The sequence below is a fragment of the Ixodes scapularis genome, unplaced genomic scaffold, assembly GCF_016920785.2.
Source record: "Ixodes scapularis isolate PalLabHiFi unplaced genomic scaffold, ASM1692078v2 PGA_scaffold2__306_contigs__length_199485367, whole genome shotgun sequence".
In the NCBI taxonomy this organism is placed as follows: domain Eukaryota; kingdom Metazoa; phylum Arthropoda; class Arachnida; order Ixodida; family Ixodidae; genus Ixodes; species Ixodes scapularis.
The window spans coordinates 21,813,229-21,830,460 of NW_024609857.1; the positions used below are offsets into that span (position 1 = coordinate 21,813,229).

At 47.3% G+C, this 17,232-nt stretch overlaps 3 protein-coding genes across 4 annotated transcripts; 2 read left to right on the forward strand and 1 right to left on the reverse strand.

Annotated features, from left to right (window-relative positions):
- Window positions 1-1,928: 1,928 nt before the first annotated feature.
- Window positions 1,929-3,767, forward strand: LOC8034466. The gene is made up of 2 exons (XM_002409552.4): window positions 1,929-2,239; window positions 3,109-3,767. Exons 1-2 carry the CDS (start codon window positions 2,143-2,145, stop codon window positions 3,726-3,728), a joined length of 717 nt encoding a protein of 238 aa, XP_002409596.3. The 5' UTR covers window positions 1,929-2,142; the 3' UTR covers window positions 3,729-3,767.
- Window positions 3,768-3,776: 9 nt separating this feature from the next.
- LOC115312879 (procathepsin L) lies at window positions 3,777-11,367 on the reverse strand. Of its 2 annotated transcripts, none has more exons than XM_029971819.3 (8): window positions 11,303-11,367; window positions 9,123-9,245; window positions 8,616-8,758; window positions 7,367-7,552; window positions 5,976-6,170; window positions 5,459-5,633; window positions 4,634-4,742; window positions 3,777-3,950 (listed from the first exon to the last, which is right to left on the reverse strand). In XM_029971819.3, the coding sequence occupies exons 1-8, from the start codon at window positions 11,307-11,309 to the stop codon at window positions 3,854-3,856; spliced, it is 1,035 nt and encodes a 344-aa protein (XP_029827679.2). In that variant the 5' UTR covers window positions 11,310-11,367; the 3' UTR covers window positions 3,777-3,853. The 2 variants fall into 2 exon arrangements, with proteins under 2 accessions (XP_029827679.2, XP_040065257.1); XM_040209323.2 differs by lacking the exon at window positions 11,303-11,367 and adding an exon at window positions 9,353-9,429.
- Window positions 11,368-15,013: 3,646 nt separating this feature from the next.
- Window positions 15,014-16,941, forward strand: LOC8034467 (28S ribosomal protein S15, mitochondrial). The gene is made up of 6 exons (XM_002409553.4): window positions 15,014-15,571; window positions 15,637-15,715; window positions 15,792-15,840; window positions 15,924-16,008; window positions 16,102-16,160; window positions 16,477-16,941. The coding sequence occupies exons 1-6, from the start codon at window positions 15,289-15,291 to the stop codon at window positions 16,867-16,869; spliced, it is 948 nt and encodes a 315-aa protein (XP_002409597.3). The 5' UTR covers window positions 15,014-15,288; the 3' UTR covers window positions 16,870-16,941.
- The last annotated feature ends 291 nt before the right edge of the window (window positions 16,942-17,232 follow it).

The following is a 17,232-nucleotide window of genomic DNA, read 5'->3' on the forward strand; positions in this document are numbered from 1 at the left end:
AAAAATAGCAACAATGAATAAGAAAAAAAATGTGTAATCGCAATTTTAATTTTAGCAGCATCAGTTTTTGAGACTACGGACGCGGGAAGGCGATTTCAATCTATTGAGGTTTGGGGAAGAAAAGAGGAATTAAATGAGGTGGTGTTACAGTGGGGGATACCAACCTTTAACTGGTGATTTGTTTCACGAAGTGTGGGATTAAAGCGATAAATCTTGTGAAAAAACTCATAACCGAAATCATTTTCTACGAAAAGAGAGGTTAGGTAAAAATAGAGATGCTTTCATAGATGTGACGCTGGCTGTTCGATGTTAGCTTGAAAGAATGAAACGAGCGCCTCAACCGCAGATGCAAGGGTGACACCGGGGTCCCAGATAGAAGCTGCATATTTCAGTTTAGAGCGAACTAAAGTTTAATATGAAAGAAGCTTTAGAGACACAGGAGTTAGCGAAAAGTTTCTTTTGAGATAGCCTAGTATTTGATTAGCGCTTTTACATTTTTTTTTTTTCGTGTTTATTTGCAGTGCCAGGCAAGAAATCGGGGTTAATCGGGGCTAATGTTATGAAACGGCTAAATATCAATGAATTTCTGGCCCGGCGAACTGGGGCATAGCCAGGGAAGGGAGAGGGGGGGGGGGGGGGGGGGAGGGGGTTTCCCGGGTTAGAGCATCCCCCAACACTTATTGCTTGCCCCCCCCCCCCCCCCTTTCCAATAACCCATTTTTGTATTACGGAGCTTGAAGTTTCTTTCATGCCTCGCCGCGTTATCAAGACAAAAAAAAAAAAAAAACAAGGATATTAGGTGTTTCGGGCCATTCCGCTTGCCAAAATAGAAATAGGAATAAGCACACAAGGCATCCAAGGGAGAATCCCGGTCATTATCCTTTCAAGTCTGAAGAAGAAACGAGAGTCTTCCATGGACAGAGAGAAACGCCACAAATGTGGTTTCTGGACAGGGGGAGAAACGCTTGAGCTGACACTAGCTTGAGCCTTGGACTAAAATTGCCCGGATTAGTGCCCGATAGCCAGTCCCCTCCGCACGCGTGCTCGAGTCGTGAGTGATTTCGAGGGGCGGAGTGGCCTCTCCCCGAAGGCTCCTAAGACGACAGTGCGGTGGCAGCTACGCTCTTGCGAGACCAATCGACCGCTTCCCTTTCATCACCTGAACCCTCTCTCGTGGTGAAACATAGCCGTGCAGCTGAGCACAAGCTGCATCATCCGAAGCTATCCGATCCTCCACACTTGTTGTCAAGAGCAAAACATTTACATACCTTAGTTGATGTGTGCTCTTGGGGCACTCATCCGTTAATCTGTTCGCCCATTGAAAGTACGGAATTGTGTGTGCGCTTGTTTTTATGTTATGTAAGGATTACAGGGATAATGTGAGGTGAAACTGTTTCCGTAGGATTTTCTTTGTACACAGTTCCTTTATCTCTTTTTACGTAAAACCACACCACCCAAAACCCAAAACCACACTGTAAAAAAAAAAAAAGAAAGAAACCGGCAGACATTTTAAGGTTGCTTACGCGTAGGAACGCGAAAGCATTCCTACACTCACCGCGCCACGTCTTCCGTTTTCACCACCAGCGGCGACATCACGCTACCCACTGCGCGCGCGGGGGCGGGGGGAAGCGTGATGTGCGTTGCGTCAAATCTAGTAAGATAAAGATCTTTCGGGCGAATACACCATAACACACTTTTATTGGACCGTGTGCATGATTGATCTGAAACAGCAGTAATGGACGACGATTTTACCCAGCTGTATTCGTGTGCTCGCGCATGTAACTCGAATAACGCCACCGTCCATTTATCGTCATCCTCGAGCTGATGCAGAACTTTGAAAACGGTGACGCAGCAGAGTTGGCGTTCAACCTCCTCGCAGACATGAAGATTGAAGATTACGGACTTCCGAACACGTCGAGCATCCGTCTGTCGCGCGTGTGGATCTACAAAAAAGGAAAAGACGTGTGACGCAAAAACTATTTATTTTTTTGCTTCTTCAAGGATACGGAAAGTCTGGAAGGAAGTCCTGTCTGCTCCGTCTCGCTCAACACGGTGATGTCGGCAATGCGCTTATAACAGAGGCTCATCGAGCCCACGTTCCAAGTGGAAAACAACAGCCGTCCGAGCATCATACACTTCGCCATGGGTCTTCTTCGATGCATCGCAGCCGGTGCGCTGCTATGGCTTCAGTTCGTGGTGCTCTGCCCTCTCGTCAGCTCGCAGGGGATACTCACGGAAGGTAAGTTGATCTCACCCGCTCGTATAAATCATGCTTCGGCTAGGCGAGCGTTCTTCGAGAATTTTTGAATTGGCAAGTCTGAGCGCTTCGGCTGGAAAACGTATTTACTTCCACTGTATAAACTCGCGTTTGACTTGGGTATTCTTTTAATCTAAGAGCCTCTACGTTATCAGTGATTCGAAAACGTCTCGAACCGCTGATAACATATAGACGCTTTACACACGCGCCAAATTACAGCCGCCATGGCTGACCTTCTCATGTCTTACCGAGATGCCGAGCAACTGAAACGGTAGTTGACGATCCTCTACAAAGGCTGATGCTTTAGAAAAGGACCCAGTTGAATCTAATGTGGTAATAACCTGGCCTGCTATGAAAATGATGAAGTGAAATAAACGAAATAAGAGGAAACAAAAACTGAAGGTCAGTTATGGCGGCGACCATGCACAGCTGCTGCAAAGCGTCTATATGCGAGGCGTGCCATTATGTGCGCGCTGTTCTAAAATTGATTAAAATCGTTTTTACTCATATGTTTAATTCGTATTTCCTTGACATCATATATTACGTTAGTTTAATTCCCCATTAATATGTAGCATGCCTCTGGCACAAGCCTTCGCTCTTCCTGCTGCCACCTGCACCTTGTGGGTTCAAATAAATATTATCACCATTATCGAGGATTTTGTTTATTAAAATACTTTCTATGATTTCTATTCTTCGTTTTACCTTACGACCGGCCGCAGCGGAGGCCACGAGCCATTGGAGCCAATCCAAAGCTAAATGGCTCCGATGGTAAAACGCAGTACTGTTGACTATATTCTTACGCGTCACCACCTGCTATCTTCTGATGTCCCCGTGCTTCCTATCATTTCTAGACGAAGCTGTCTACCATCCACCAAAGCCCGCCAAGACCCAAGTTGCAACTCCCAATGACCCGTTTGCGACCCTAATTCGTTCTGCGGTTCACGATAGTGTTCCCATTGAGGCCTTGCTCGACCGAATCCCAGTCAACGAGTCCATCCGGGGTGTACCTTACCATGGCTTCCTCACCGTCAAAAAGGGACTCCTCGAAGGTCTATCGGACGTCTCGCAAAGAGGACGACCACTCTGCCACGCCGACGACTTCGGCGGTCTCGCATCGTCCACAGTCCTCTTCAGCTGGCCCCGTGTGAGGGCCACCTTCAGCGTCCGGGCTTATATCAGCGGTATTAGAGTCTTCGGGCTCGCAGGGGTCGAGTTCAAGCCCGTGTTCGTGGAAACAGAGATCCAGGAGACTGCCGTGCTACGCTTCGAACCGTCTCCCGTTCGTGTTTTAAGGGTTACCGTGTCGGCGCTAAAAGGATTCAATCAAACTAGAGCGAGGCTTCAGAAACGACTCGCACACGCAAGCAGGAAAGCGCTACGGCATTTTCTGGCGACCGAGGTCCGAAGAGCCCTGGTTGCTTCACTGGAACGTGCCGCCAACGACGTGTCCTTCGGTGATTCGCCCTGCTGAGTGAACTGCACGGTTCTGGACAAGCCAGATGAAAGGATACGAACTATAGCGTATTCACTATTTATTTTGACATTCATATGATCCGAGACGATGAGGTTTTTACATGACCGATGTTGTGCTACTTGTTACATGGTGGGGTAGACGGGATCTGCTGCCATACCACATATGTTTTTATTCCGCATGATCTTGATGTAGCCGGCCTCGCCCCAGCCGGTTCCCCAACTGCAACAGACGAGGGGCTATGTTTACAATACGAGCATAAAGACGTCATTGTGATTGCAGCACGTGACCGCCACGTGCTGCGATTTTGAAAAAGTAACGGTCTTACAGAAAGGCCTACACCAGTTAGGTAGAATAACGTTGGTGAGCTGTCCATGACTTAGCAGCCTGTTGCACGCAAACAAACCAGGACGAGCTTCTTTTGCAAAGCCCTTGCCCTTTCCAATTTAAAAAAAAGCGAAAGCTGGAGAGGAGGGACCCTGCTCCGGGTCCAGCGTTGCCTCTGCTAAACAGGAAAGAGTGGCGTGCTTTGCGACGGAATCCTGAACAACCACTGATGTCAGTGATTGAAAACGAAGCGTTGTAACTGGTACTATAGTCCGTTGCAAACGAAGGGCGAGGGTAAGACGGGCCGGGGAGGAGGAAGCAGACGGAACGCTAAAGAGAGAAGGACGTTTCCCCCTCTCTTCTCCAGCGTTCCGCCTGCTTCCTCCTCCCCGGCCCGTCTTACCCTCGCCCTTCGTTCTTAGGTTGCAACGGACTATAGACTGCGTCAATGCTGCGTCAGCATCGAGGTACCCTACATCGAATATCTCCATGCCTGCGAACAGGCCCACAAGTGAATCAACGATCATCTTTAGAAAAGAACTCAAGACAGTACCACGTGCCATGGTGACCACACATACCTGTTCTTCACAATCCAGTAGGGTGTGCCTCGAGAATCTTTGTCAAATCCGACAACCAGCACTGCATGGTTGAGACCACGAGGATCGCAGCCGCCATCATTGTAGACGCCTGGGAGACGAAAACACAGACAAGAAAAACTGATGCAAGGGGCGTAACGCCGAACCAGCGCGGCCCACGAATCCGTGGCTCACAAGTGCGCGCTAATTCCTTGATTTTAACAACATTAACCCAATTATTATTGCGAAATATAATAAAAAATGGCTGCAGAAACCACTATTGTTAATTGTCTATGAATTGCGGTAGCATTCGTCATGTTTACCTCTTTTTGTTACGAGGCCTGCTAAATTTGCCGGGGAACATGAATTTGTCGTTAGGTCCCGTGTCAAATTTTCCCGCCTAATATAGCGGGGAAAATGAATTGGTGTACAGGGCACATGACGTAAATTTTGTGCCAAAATTAGTGGGGAACATAAGAGCCCAGATACACAGAAATCTGCGATGAGTAGCTTAATAATGCTTTTGCTATCGCATTAAAATACCCATCATACTCGTGCTTGAGACATTACTACAACCGATAGTTTCAAGGGCGAAGAAGAGATGCTTTACTATACAAAGTTCAGTTGACAGGTAAGGGTGCAAGACAAGCTCTCGCAAAAAGCCCTTCAATCTTTCCATGTTCGCAGAACGAACGATAAAGAGGAGGCAAGGAGAATCACCCCTCTCCAACGTTTGCTCTGCTAAAGTGGAAAGAGCGGAGGACTTCACGGGAGGAGCTTCTTCCAGATTTATAATGCGCCTGAATTCGAGTTTTTGGCACCACGCACCGCCCTTGTAGAAAATAAAGGACTGGGGGCTGGCATTGATGGCGATCGAGATGGGCCCAACTCTGGAGCAGGCGTCCATGAGCGCACGTTCGTTGTTGGCCGGCACCCGGACGTATCCCCTCACGCCGTACCTCCTTGCCTCCGTACTCCTGCTGAACTTACACTGGAAGTCCGTCTGCAAAGTTCGCAATGCATCCCGATTGAATTTATAATCCAATAAACCTATGCACAAAACAAAAAAGAAATCCGCGCGCTATTACGTGACACCCCCACAGATCTAACAGGTCACAGACAATACACGTGGACGGGCCTCGCTGCTATTAGAGCAATGCAATTGAATTCACAAGTTGGTTCACAAGTGGCGGCTTTATATGGGAAGAGTGTGCCTCCCGGAGAAAGATAAGAAAGAACAGTGATCACTCTCTCAAAAACTATTGTTTGGAATAGAAAAAAAAATATTCACTATAGTACCTTGACATGTCTGTAATACTGAAATAAAAAGGAAGCGGAAACAAACCTGAGCTCGGTACGGGTACTGCTGATCCGTATCCATGCCTCCGGCGTCTCGGACGTACTGGAAAGCTCCGGACATCTGCCCACCGTTGCAGCCGTTGTTGCCGTACCTGCGACCCGCGCAGTCCAGCAGGTTCTGTTCACTCATGCTCACCAACCGGCCGGTCTTCTTGAAGACTTGTCCTTCCAGCGATCCGGTCTGCGTTCACAGAGAGGACATTATGTCAAAGAAAGAAAGAGCAGACAGGCAGGATGACGCACTGTTTAATGAGACGGCCACGTTTTACGGAATTACTTGCTTTCACAGAAGACAAAGTTATTAAACATGCGAGCCGGTTAACGTTACACATGATTCTAAATCGGAGACATGCGTATTTGTCCCATTGTCGTCCGTTCGTTTCGTGTTTCACGTGTAACTTATTATTAATGCAAATGTGCAAGCGAGCTGGACAAGAATGATGATCATAATAATCCCTAGAGAAGGGGAACAAGGGGGACAAAGGGCAACCAGAAATCTCTAAACACAGCTAGGTGACTGGTGCGAGACCGAAAACATCCACCTAGCCCTGGTATCGAACCAGGGATCTCTGAATGCCAGCACCAGGCGAATCTTTTTCGGTCGCGCACCAGCCACATAACCGTGTTTGGAGATTTGTGTTTGTACTTTGTCCACCTCGTTCCCCCTTCTCAATGAATTATTGTAATCATACGTGTAACTTGCTTTCCTAAAATTAAACATTGAATTTTTTTTTGTAGTTTACGACGGACGATGTCGACGAGGGGAAGGGTAGTCGCCCTGTTACACCCCCTCCCCGCCCTTATATCCCGAATAGCTCCGATGTTTCTAGATGTTGTTGACCTCTGGAAAATAGACCACTTTCCCGTCAATTTTACGGTCAATCGCCAGCTACGAAGAACAAGCGACCGAATGAAAACAAATAAAATTAAAAAAAATCCGGGTTATGCAAAAATGGTGATTGCTCCGACTGCTCATCGATAAAGGAGTACGCCCAGGGGCGGTTTCAGAAGGGGGGTCCGGATGTTCTGACCCCCCTCTTAAATTCTGCATGTGAAAAAATTTAGGGCGTGGAAACAGGAAAGGGGGGGGGGGGGGGGGGATGTCTCAAACATATGATACGCTGACCAACACCAACTCCAAAGAAGAGGGGAAGAAGGAGCCCCCCTCTTATCAGGACCCTCCTTTGTACCTCCCGGATTTGTACAGGCGTCGCTATTCTCCCCCCAGAAGATTATAGAAGATTAACCTGTCACTCAAAATTCTTACAAAAGCAGCTTCCCTCTCCTCCTCTTACTTGGTGTTCAAAAGTGTGCCTCCCCTGAGTACGCCCTATCTGCACGCCCAGTGAACCACTCCAAGTGCACAAATGTGCTCACCGCACTGAAGGCCCAGCAACCTCCGCACTGTCCTTGGTTTTTCACGGGCGTCACAAGGCCCCGCTTCCTCCAGTCCAGGGAATCGGGAAAATCGCCCAGAAGGGGCGCGTGGAGCGGCGTGCTGCCCAGAAGTAGAGAGTCGCTCTTGTTGTAGCCCGTGTATTTCTGCACCACCTCTCGGCTCGTCTGCGGGATGCCGGGGAAACAGACATGGTCGGAATGCTGGCAACAGGTCCCGTATATTACTTTTAAGTGGCGGTCACGCCGCTAATTGCATCGTACATAAGAGAGTCTGCAGACACTGGCTGAGGTGTGTGTTCTCTTCTTTCTAGAACGGCCCGATAGCATCGGCCATTCAAAAAATGTGTAATGTGTTTGGAACAAGTGTCGAGACCGGTTAAGTCGGTTATAACGAAATAGCGGCTACAGCAAAGCGATCACGATTTCCCATTCTCTTTTGCGCTTTGTTATAGCCGAAGCCGGTTATAACGAAATGGCGAAGTGATTTCCGGTCCCCGTTGACTTCGTTATAGCCGGTCTCGATACGCTTGAGTCGCAGAAAATTTTGTCATGTCGGCACCGAATACCGCATCTTTTGTATGATGTACGAACAGCGTGACCATCCCAATCCAAAGCGTGTGACTAAACTAAGTTATGCGTTTAAATGTAAGCAGCCTTAGAAGAAAAGAAGCAAAAGAGTTGTATGTATGTTTATACATTCGGAAGTTAGTCTGCCCCAGTGGGCATTATGGTGCCTCAGCTGTAGATGAGCAATTTAGCCAGTGCGGTACAAACTACTAGCCTGGGGTTGTGTCTCATTACTGCGCACCACGCAGCAGTGAGACACAACTGCACGCAGCTCCAGATCGAAGCGGGCGGGGTGGGGATTGAAACTAGGATCCCCGCGGGGTTCTGCAGGGCGAGCCTTCGCTCCACGTGCTCCGAGCTGGTGCGCGCCAGCCTCCTCGGCCACCGAACCCCTGTCATGCATATCATACAAAAAGGATCTGCAAACACGAGTCGCCACAATAGCCGTGGTTCGAATATTCGAAAGTACGGATCTCGCGGTGACTCCCGTTCGAATCTGTATGCAGACTGTCTTTTGTACGATGTATAAGAAGCTTCACAGCTCTTGCATTCAAAAACATAACGTGACTTTGCAAAAACGAAATAGCTGGGTTGCGTGACCAGTGATGCTCAAGGAAACGTGCTCTATAAAGAACAACGACTAAGAAAGTTTAGAACATACCATGTCTGCGAAGTAGTTGATTTCGACGCTGTACGGTAGGGTGCCGTTCTTGAACTGCATGTCGACGGACTTGCAGTAGTTGAAGCTCTTCCTGAAGATCCCCTCTCTGCGCACAGTCTCTTCGGAACTTTTGTACGTCTTGCCTGGGAATGACCAATTGGAGAGCGACACGTGAACGCGTTTTTCGAACCGCAGAAATAAACAGCGCATCTCCAAACACCAAAACGTTAATTACGTTTTGAAGCTTCATCTCGTCCCAACAATTAGCCGAGCGGAGGCTGACCGCCTAGAGTAATGAAGGCCTGCGAACATCCTCAATGAAACTTCCGAGCGTCCTTCGACGCGTTGATTGGACACGAGGCCCAGCCGAGCGCTGACGCAGCGATCGTGTCCAATCATGTGTGTCTTAGCTCGACCTCACTCTGATGACGTCAAAATTCCAGTGAAGGGGCTTTTAATTATTCTAGGGGGTGTTGGCTAAATTCGGGAGATGAAAACGCCGCTTACTGTATATCTTGCGGAACAAGTCCCACGCTTTGCCGAAGTTTCCGTAGAGATCAATCTCGTCTTGCGCGTTTTGCGGAACCTGGGCCCAAGCCCCCAGGCACAGCGAGATCAAGATGAACAGTCCTGGAAAAAAGAACGAAGGATTAATCTCCGAACGCTGTGCTTGCCAAAAAAACCGTCGCCAGTCACGTGCGTGAACGCTACTGTTATATTTTACGTTATTCACCTACGAGCAGTAATTCCAGGAGTCATGCTTGTAGGCGCTTGAAAGTCACAAGAAACGCCCGAACCCTTCAGTTGAAACAGCGTTTAAGATACATACACCGGCAGTGGGCAAATGCCACAAAAAGTTGTCAAGTAAAATAATACTAATAATCCATAGGCAGGGCTGGCTAAGGGGGCTACAGCTCAGCCTACCAAAGAAAAACCCCAAAAACATGAAAAAAAAAGCGCCGGTTTTAGTTCAAAACAGCCCAGACATAAAGGTCCCGTTGTAGTCTCTTAATTGAAAGCAGACGGTGGGGCACCCTCGACGAGTTTTACGCACAATGGTGGGTTGGAAGGCAAGTGTACGTTGCCGAAGGCTACAGAAGCAACATACATGCTATACTTTATTATTATTTCTTTTTGTCTGTTAGCATAGCTTCATATGAAAACTTTCCTCAAAACCAACAAATCTAAAAAAGCATGTTTTTTTTTTTTGTTTTTTTTTTTAACCTTTTGGAGCCACTTTTTTTGTAACCACTAACAGGCGTTTCAAGGAGCCGGCTCTTGAGATGTCCCCCAAATGTTTTCGAGAGGCAGTGACTGCAAGCAACTGCTCTGGAGCCTGTATCTGATCTGCCAGTACGAGACAGCACTTTTCTTGCCATCGAGTGATATAATTGCTGCTACGGTATTTCTTTACACGCTTCTGAGGTATAACCTACTATTTTTAGCGTCCAAATGGCTGCGAAGTTCTAAGTTACACGACCACTTCCAAAACGGATGGAAGTAGGAGAGGAGTTTGAAAATATTTTCTTGAACGTCATGAGAAATGCCTGTGAATGTGCCCAAATGACAATAGGTTGGGGCACGAGATTCCCATTTTTAGAAGAGTGTAGACGAAGCTGTTTGAGCCCTAAATACTTCAACCCCCGAGCTTACTTTGTTGTCTTCGTTGCTTTACCGGTTTGAGCCCTAAATACTTTAACCACCAAGCTTACTTTGTTGTCTTCGTTGCTTCACTGTTCAAGTCAGTAATTAATTAATAAAGGGCTAGCTAGACAAGCTTCAACCATTCGGAGCAATTACTAGAAGAACCACTATATTCTCGGGAGAGTTTTCAAGTTGCGACTTGCGAGACATGTTTTTTTTTTGTTTTTTTTTTTGTAATATAAATTTTGCGGGCATCCTTTCGGCTACTGTTTAGTGAAATTTGTCCCCAAATAATCATGCCACTCGACATCGAGGAGGTCTTCTCTGCCATCTCTCTAATTCAACATCACGATGAATTTGTGCAAGCCGGCAGAGACACGTACTGTGTAAATATTGTTGTAGACCTGGTCAGACAAGTTCATGGGAGTCATCATTTTCAACATTTCAGCGGAAATTTTCGAGGCCCTATGGAGTTGCTCAATGTGCGCGACACGTCTTAACATTTTCCCCACACGTTCATTACTTTGCGCTTTGTACCTTTAGTATGATGTACTAGAGTATTCTAGTACATCATACCTTTAGTGAGCGATTTACTACTTCCGAAACAGCTTCTAATCCATAATCACATCTGCTCCATTTCCAACCATTGGAACCTGAATTTCCTGATCACTGAATCTAATGGTACAGAAACTTTCGAAGATCTATCATAAAATGAGCGATATTTGTATTTTATAAGGTGCTGTCATTGTCGTTACCACCACCACCACCATCGTCATCATAGCAATATAATCATCATTAGGGGCCTCAAAAACAGCCTTAGCCCACGGCCTCCAAATTCCTTAATCCGGCCTTGTCCATAGGTAGTCTCCGGACTCAATAAGCGCGGAGAATTCGGTTCAACATTTTAATGTACATTTTATATGTGAACGTGCTTACGGTATCATTACGAATGGCGTGAGCAAGTAGCACTCCTCAGCTAGAGAAATTAAATGAGCATATGAATTAACGACGAGATATTGAAGAGGAATTTTCGTCTAACTTACCAGTCATGATGTGGCAGCAACGGAGTTCGGGCGTCGAATGAACCCGGAGACGACCAGAGTGCCTAAAGTACCCTTCTCTTGACCTGATTTGAGGGCTCACATAAAAGAAGCAGAGTGATTCACCATGCCTGATTCACCTATGACGAGCAAACATTTGCAGCACCCCCCCCCCCCCCCCCCCCCCCGCCCCCATTTCCTTTCCAGACGGAGTCAGTCAAGACCCAACTGTCCAAGACCCAACACAAAAGAAGCACTTGCTCGACTTCATAATAAACCTATCTTTTCTCCACTTATCATGACAGCTGGTGCGGTATCTGCTTATAGTCACAGTCTAACCAGTTGGCGCTTCTTGGATAGCTCAGTTATTATCAATAGGGCCCACATTGACGTTGTAATCTCCACTGCGTCATACCAAACCATTATGCGCGAGTAAGAACAAGAACAACAAAAAATTATTTGAAAACCTTTTTTTTTTTTTACTTCACTAATGTGATTGCGTGACGAAAGCGTCAAAGCCACCCGTAGCACATGACTTGCATACTGTTACTGTACCAAGGGCCCCCTTTTCTCTCTCTAAACCAGGGATCTCCAAACGGGCCGGAAAATAAATAAAAATATAAAAAAGAAAATGCTAAATAAATCAACCTAGATAAGCATTTAGGTTGATTTATTTAGCAAAAAAAAAAAAAAAAAAAGAAGTAAGGTGGATGACGAAAATGATTTCTGAGAGGCAAGAAGGGCAAAGGACAAACACAAATCTCTAATCACAGCTAGGTGACTGGTGCGCGACCGAAAAACTCCGCCTGCTCCGGGTATCGAACCCGGGACCTCTAGTGGAGCACTCTACCAACTCAGCTAACAAGGGCTTAGACGTCAGTAGAGCAAACGACAAGGGTGAAGATTATGATTATAAGGCAAAGAACCAGGCGGATTTTTTCGGTCGCGCACCAGTCCCATACGTGTGTTTGGAGATTTGTATTTCTCCTTTGTCCCTCTTGTTTCCCTTCTCCAGGAATTATTTTCGTCATTCATGTCCAGCTCGCTTACACCTATGCATTGAATTGCATTATAATCATAAGGTGGATGAATACATATACTTTATTTTTGTTTATAGTGCAGTATGTTGTTCATTATAAGATTACAAAATAATTGCGACCCAGAAAACTCACCAGGCATATACGAAGCGCATATGAAGTTTGGTGTATTCACACAGGACAGAAGGCTAATACGAATGGTAGATATGATGTTGACAATACGCGATGGTTATGATTCGATTTACACGAGAACGCCAAGGAAGTTGAACATGGTTACGCAGACATGAAACAAAGTACTCCGAATAGTAGGGCTGGTGATGACAATGTACAATAAAGTATGCCGAGAACCCGCGTCTTGATGCACTTTTCTCTCATTCTTTTCACTTTTTTTTTTCGCACGTTTATTTTTGTCTTTATGACGTCAATGGAAAGACTGCGGGCACACCCGAGCCGGGGTCTGGAGTCCACTGGAACAACGTGCAATGAGACAAGCGGGTTGTGGCCCTGTTGAAGTGACGCGTCAAAACATTGAAAGCTGCTTGACGTCGCTAGCTGCATAAATAGTCAGTAGCGAGTTTTAGTAGACCGTGTTTCCCCCTCTGCAACGAAGAAACCGCCACTGCACCTGCGTGCCGATGGCCTTGGCTGTAGAGTTCCGGGTAGCGAAGGGGCTTAGCGGAGGGGGAAACCCGGTCTACTTATTAGCGAGTTTTAGTAGACCGGCTGCTTAGATCGAATCGTCTGTCGGGACCAGGGTGTAAGATAGACAGGTGGGGAAACGAGAGCCAAATGAGTGACCGCATTGTGTCCCCCTCGGTTTTCTCTTTTTTTGTGGCGCCATCTATGTGGAGCACCGCGAACTCTCACTCCAAGTGGGCGACCGGTGGCGACCGGCTAAACTGACGGAGATGGTTTCTCGTAAATTTTTGATGAAGGACTGTCATGCTCTCGGTTTATTTTGCGCACTCTCCCATAAAGTTCCGCGCAAATTCGATTCCGATTTTTTTCTTCTCGCCGCAGCGCTATCTGTCGCAAGTCGGGGGTACCCGCAAGCAGACGAGTACACAATACGGTCACGGAGCTGCGGTATGCTTCTATGGGCCGTTTCCCCACCTGTCTATCTTAAACCCTGGTCGGGACCCAGGACAGCTTTCGTATGAGCTACCCTAACTAAATGCATTTTCTGACAATCCGAGTTTTATTGTTCCAAACGTGCTGTATAGCTTCATGTCAAAGCCTTTATGGTGGTTTTCGGTACACACTAAATATCAACGTCAACGTAGTATCCTCAAATTAGGTGATAGGCTCCTTGCACTGACGTCACATCGCGCACTTATGAACACCAAGTAAAAGGAGGAGAGGGAAGCTGCTTTTGTAAGAATTTTGAGTGACAGGTTAATCTTCTATAATCTTCTGGGGGGAGAATAGCGATGCCTGTACAAATCCGGGATGCACAAAGGAGGATCCTGATAAGAGGGGAGCTCCTTCTTCCCCTCTTCTCTGGAGGGCAACGGAAATGACGTCCTGTGCAAGGAGCCTATAGGCTCCTTGCACATGACGTCATTTCCGATACCCTCCAGAGAAGAGGGGGAGAAGGAGCTCCGCTGTTATCAGGACCCTCCTTTGTGCCTTCTGGATTTGCACAGGCGTCGCTATTCTCCTCCCAGAAGATTAGAGAAGATTAACCCGTCACTCAAAATTCTTACAAAAGCAACTTCCCTCTCCTCCTTTTTCTTGGTGTGCAAATGTGTGCGATGTGACGTCAATGCAAGGAGCCTATAACCAAACCAACATTTAAATTCCCCCGCGCTTTTGAGTGGTGTGACGTCACTGGAAAGCACGCCGGCGGGCATACTTGCATTTGTAGGTCGAGCATTTCATAAAGGAAATCTAGAAAACAGAATATCGAAGATTTAGACGAGCGTTTTGACGTGCTTATTAAGAAAACCAAAGCTTTCTCGCCGACTGAGCTGTCACCGTTGGCTGTCACGCTATCACTAGAGCACTATATAGCTCCTACGGAGCAGAGTAGCGCAATCCTTTGAACCTCGTGTTTTGCCGACAAGATGGCCGACAGAGCGGCTCGGCGCGAGTCACGTGGTACTCAGGGTTCCAAGAGGCGGCCCGCCCTATGGGAGAATACATGGAGATCGATACAACACGGCTGATTAAAAAATGAACGGCGAGTTCACACTTTTCAAAACTAGTCTGTCGTGAAGTTAGTAAAGCACTAAACACTTTGTCAAAGTTTTAATAATATCGGATGCGTGTGCAAATTTTGAGAAGGCAATTTCCAAGGCAATGGCGTTTGAAGCAGACGATTTTTGCTCGCAGCGGAGATGCGCTTTTCGGGTTGGCCGGAGCGGGTCACGTGAATGGTGTGACGTCGCCGTGTCGTCTGCTGCATGATGTCGCTCAAGCAATTTTTTAAAAAAAGTCAGGTCCTTGCGGGGCACAAAACTTAGCGCAAATTATTCTAAAATGTTCCATTATTATGTCAAAAACAATTGCCATTCCGTACATCGCCACAATACTGAAGAAACAACGATTTTCTCACGTTCTCCATGCATTTCTGACCGCAGTTGGAACCTCCGGGCGTTCGCCGCTAGTCGCCGAGAGGCGGCGTTCTAGATTGCGCTACTCTGCTCCGAAGGAGCTATATAGTGCTCTAGCTATCACAGCATCCATTTTTGTGAAAGAACTTGTTCTACGGTTGTAGTGGTCAAGCGGCTCGCGTTAAATGAAAAAAAAAGAGCTCCGAAATAAAAGGAATAGACAACATATTCCTGAAACACAGCCTAGAAATATTTCTGGCGCTCGTGTTTGGATGCGAATAAAAGCCGCGAGGCGCGCATATATTTTGCCACCAGGTGGCACGATCATCGCAACCGGCATGGCCACCCCCATGTGAAATTTCAAGTGGAGTTGTCGCGATCACGAAGCGATCTAAAAATGAGCTGTTTCATGAGGATATCGAACAGCGTCAGTAATATGCGCTTACTTTTTACAAAGATGTCTCTCTCAGAGAGCGTTTGTACGGTATCAGCTTCCAGTGTTCACACGCTGACGAGCGCCGAAAGTGGGAACCGCGAGGCGGTGTTGTCCAGGGCATGCCCTCAATCGCCACTTCACGTGTCGAGGCGTTACAGAAATCGAAAGATTTTATCCTGGCCCACAGACTACCTTCCTTACGAATGGTCCTACCCCCCTCCTAAGGACCTCATTGCTGAATCGGGTATGCTGGTAGTCGTACGCCTCGAATGAAAGACTTTCCAAAGCCTACAATTTCCTCACTCGCAGGAGACCACGTTCACAACACCGATCCGATAGAGCTCTCAACACCGAAGGACGGATTTGAACTTTCGGAGGAGCTCCAAACGTAAGGCTTTCCCCCCTTTTATTTTGACACCATCCATGCGGATTTTTGGCAACTCTGATTACTATCGTATGTGCAGGGCGTCTCCAGAAGTCAAGCGCTTGTTCAGTTTGGAACTTGCATCAATGGTAAAGGTCTAGTCCCTCCGTGCTTTGTGGCTACTAAAATGTGGTTTATTCAGAAACTGTTTTATTTTTCTTTACTCACTTAGTGGGAGATCTTCCACGTCAAGAAAAAAAGATTCGTCAAGTTGGTTCAGCGGCATCCATATGACGAGTATTCAATGGAGTATAAGAGTACGGCGATTTTATGAACGCTTTTCTTGCTGCGTTTCGCGTGCTGTTCGAGTATTCCTGTCGTTCTCGACCCACCTCTGATTTCCTTTACAGTTGCACACAAAACATTTAGAATTCGGAAACTGAAGGAGGTCTTGGCGACATTTCCAAAGGTGAGTAGAGCAGTGAAGGGCAAGGTTAAACTACTGCTTCGCGACCTGCCCCTAAATAAATTGTTACTGCATCTTTTGTGGAACCCTAACAAGATTCACGTTAAATCACTAGTGCTTTTTGTTCATCGTTAATATTATGTTAACCCCCTAGTGTGCCAGATAGCAATAAAATATTACTGTAGGTTTGTGTACTTCATGTAAGAAATTATGGAGGGGGGTGTTGGACTCGGCCAGATGACATGTTAGGAGGGTGCGCATAATTCGCCGATATCTTATGTGTCCCTGCCAGCCTTTTAACGCCGTCCCCACCTTTCAGCGCAAGGAGGTCAAGACTGCTCTGTGCCACGCCATCCACAGTCGCAACAAGCTGCTGAAGTACCTCCGCCGCTGGGACCGCGAGCGCTTCGACTTTGTCACCCAAAAGCTGCAAGTCAGCTTCACGCCGGCGCCACTCAACTGCCTGCCCCCCCCGTTCACAAAGAAGGGCGACCTAAGGCGGCTCACCAAGGAGTACTGCGCCAAGATGAAACAGGACAAACTGGACGCCTTCCACGCCAAGCTGATGGCAGAACGGGCGGACTTCCTGGAAGAGAAGCGCAAGACGGAGGAATGGATCCGCAGCGAGGAGGAGCGGCTCAAGCTGACAGAAGAAGAGCGCAAGTCCACCGAGTACGCGGGCATCCTGAAGGAGCTCAAGCACGAAGCCTAAATGGGAGGGTGACTCTCTTCTGCTTCCTAGAAAAAATAAAGATGTTGCCAGTCGGTCAGTTCTGCATGGACATGAAAATGCAGACAGTGTGGTGGAAGCTATGTGCTGGTTGGACCAGTCGTGCCCCTTTCACCACCCAACTCACGCACTGAGTCGGGTGGTGAAAGAGAGGCTGTTGATTGGTCATGAATGAGCCAAGATTACTGCATTATTATGGCTTGCCAATGTGTTGGCAGCGGTTGTATTGATACCAGCCAAGCCGAGGTCGGCCCAGCGTTGCTGACGACTGCCTTTTTGCCAAGCACTTTCGAATGAACAAATATCAAGATGCAGAGTTTGTAGGAAGGTTGCCATGAAGCTGGT

Coding starts and splice junctions, on each gene's coding strand:
- LOC115312879 (XM_040209323.2), bottom strand. CDS start 9,374: ATGACTCCTGGAATTACTGCTC. Junction 5,634..5,975: donor AGTACCCGTACCGAGCTCAG/GTTTGTTTCCGC, acceptor CGAACTTTGCAG/ACGGACTTCCAGTGTAAGTT. Junction 3,951..4,633: donor TACTGGATTGTGAAGAACAG/GTATGTGTGGTC, acceptor CGTCTGTTGCAG/TTGGGGAACCGGCTGGGGCG.
- LOC8034467 (XM_002409553.4), top strand. CDS start 15,289: ATGAGCTGTTTCATGAGGATATCGAACAGCGTCAGTAATATGCGCTTA. Junction 15,572..15,636: donor GGACCTCATTGCTGAATCGG/GTATGCTGGTAG, acceptor CCTCACTCGCAG/GAGACCACGTTCACAACACC. Junction 16,161..16,476: donor TCTTGGCGACATTTCCAAAG/GTGAGTAGAGCA, acceptor CCCACCTTTCAG/CGCAAGGAGGTCAAGACTGC.
- LOC8034466 (XM_002409552.4), top strand. CDS start 2,143: ATGGGTCTTCTTCGATGCATCGCAGCCGGTGCGCTGCTATGGCTTCAG. Junction 2,240..3,108: donor GCAGGGGATACTCACGGAAG/GTAAGTTGATCT, acceptor TATCATTTCTAG/ACGAAGCTGTCTACCATCCA.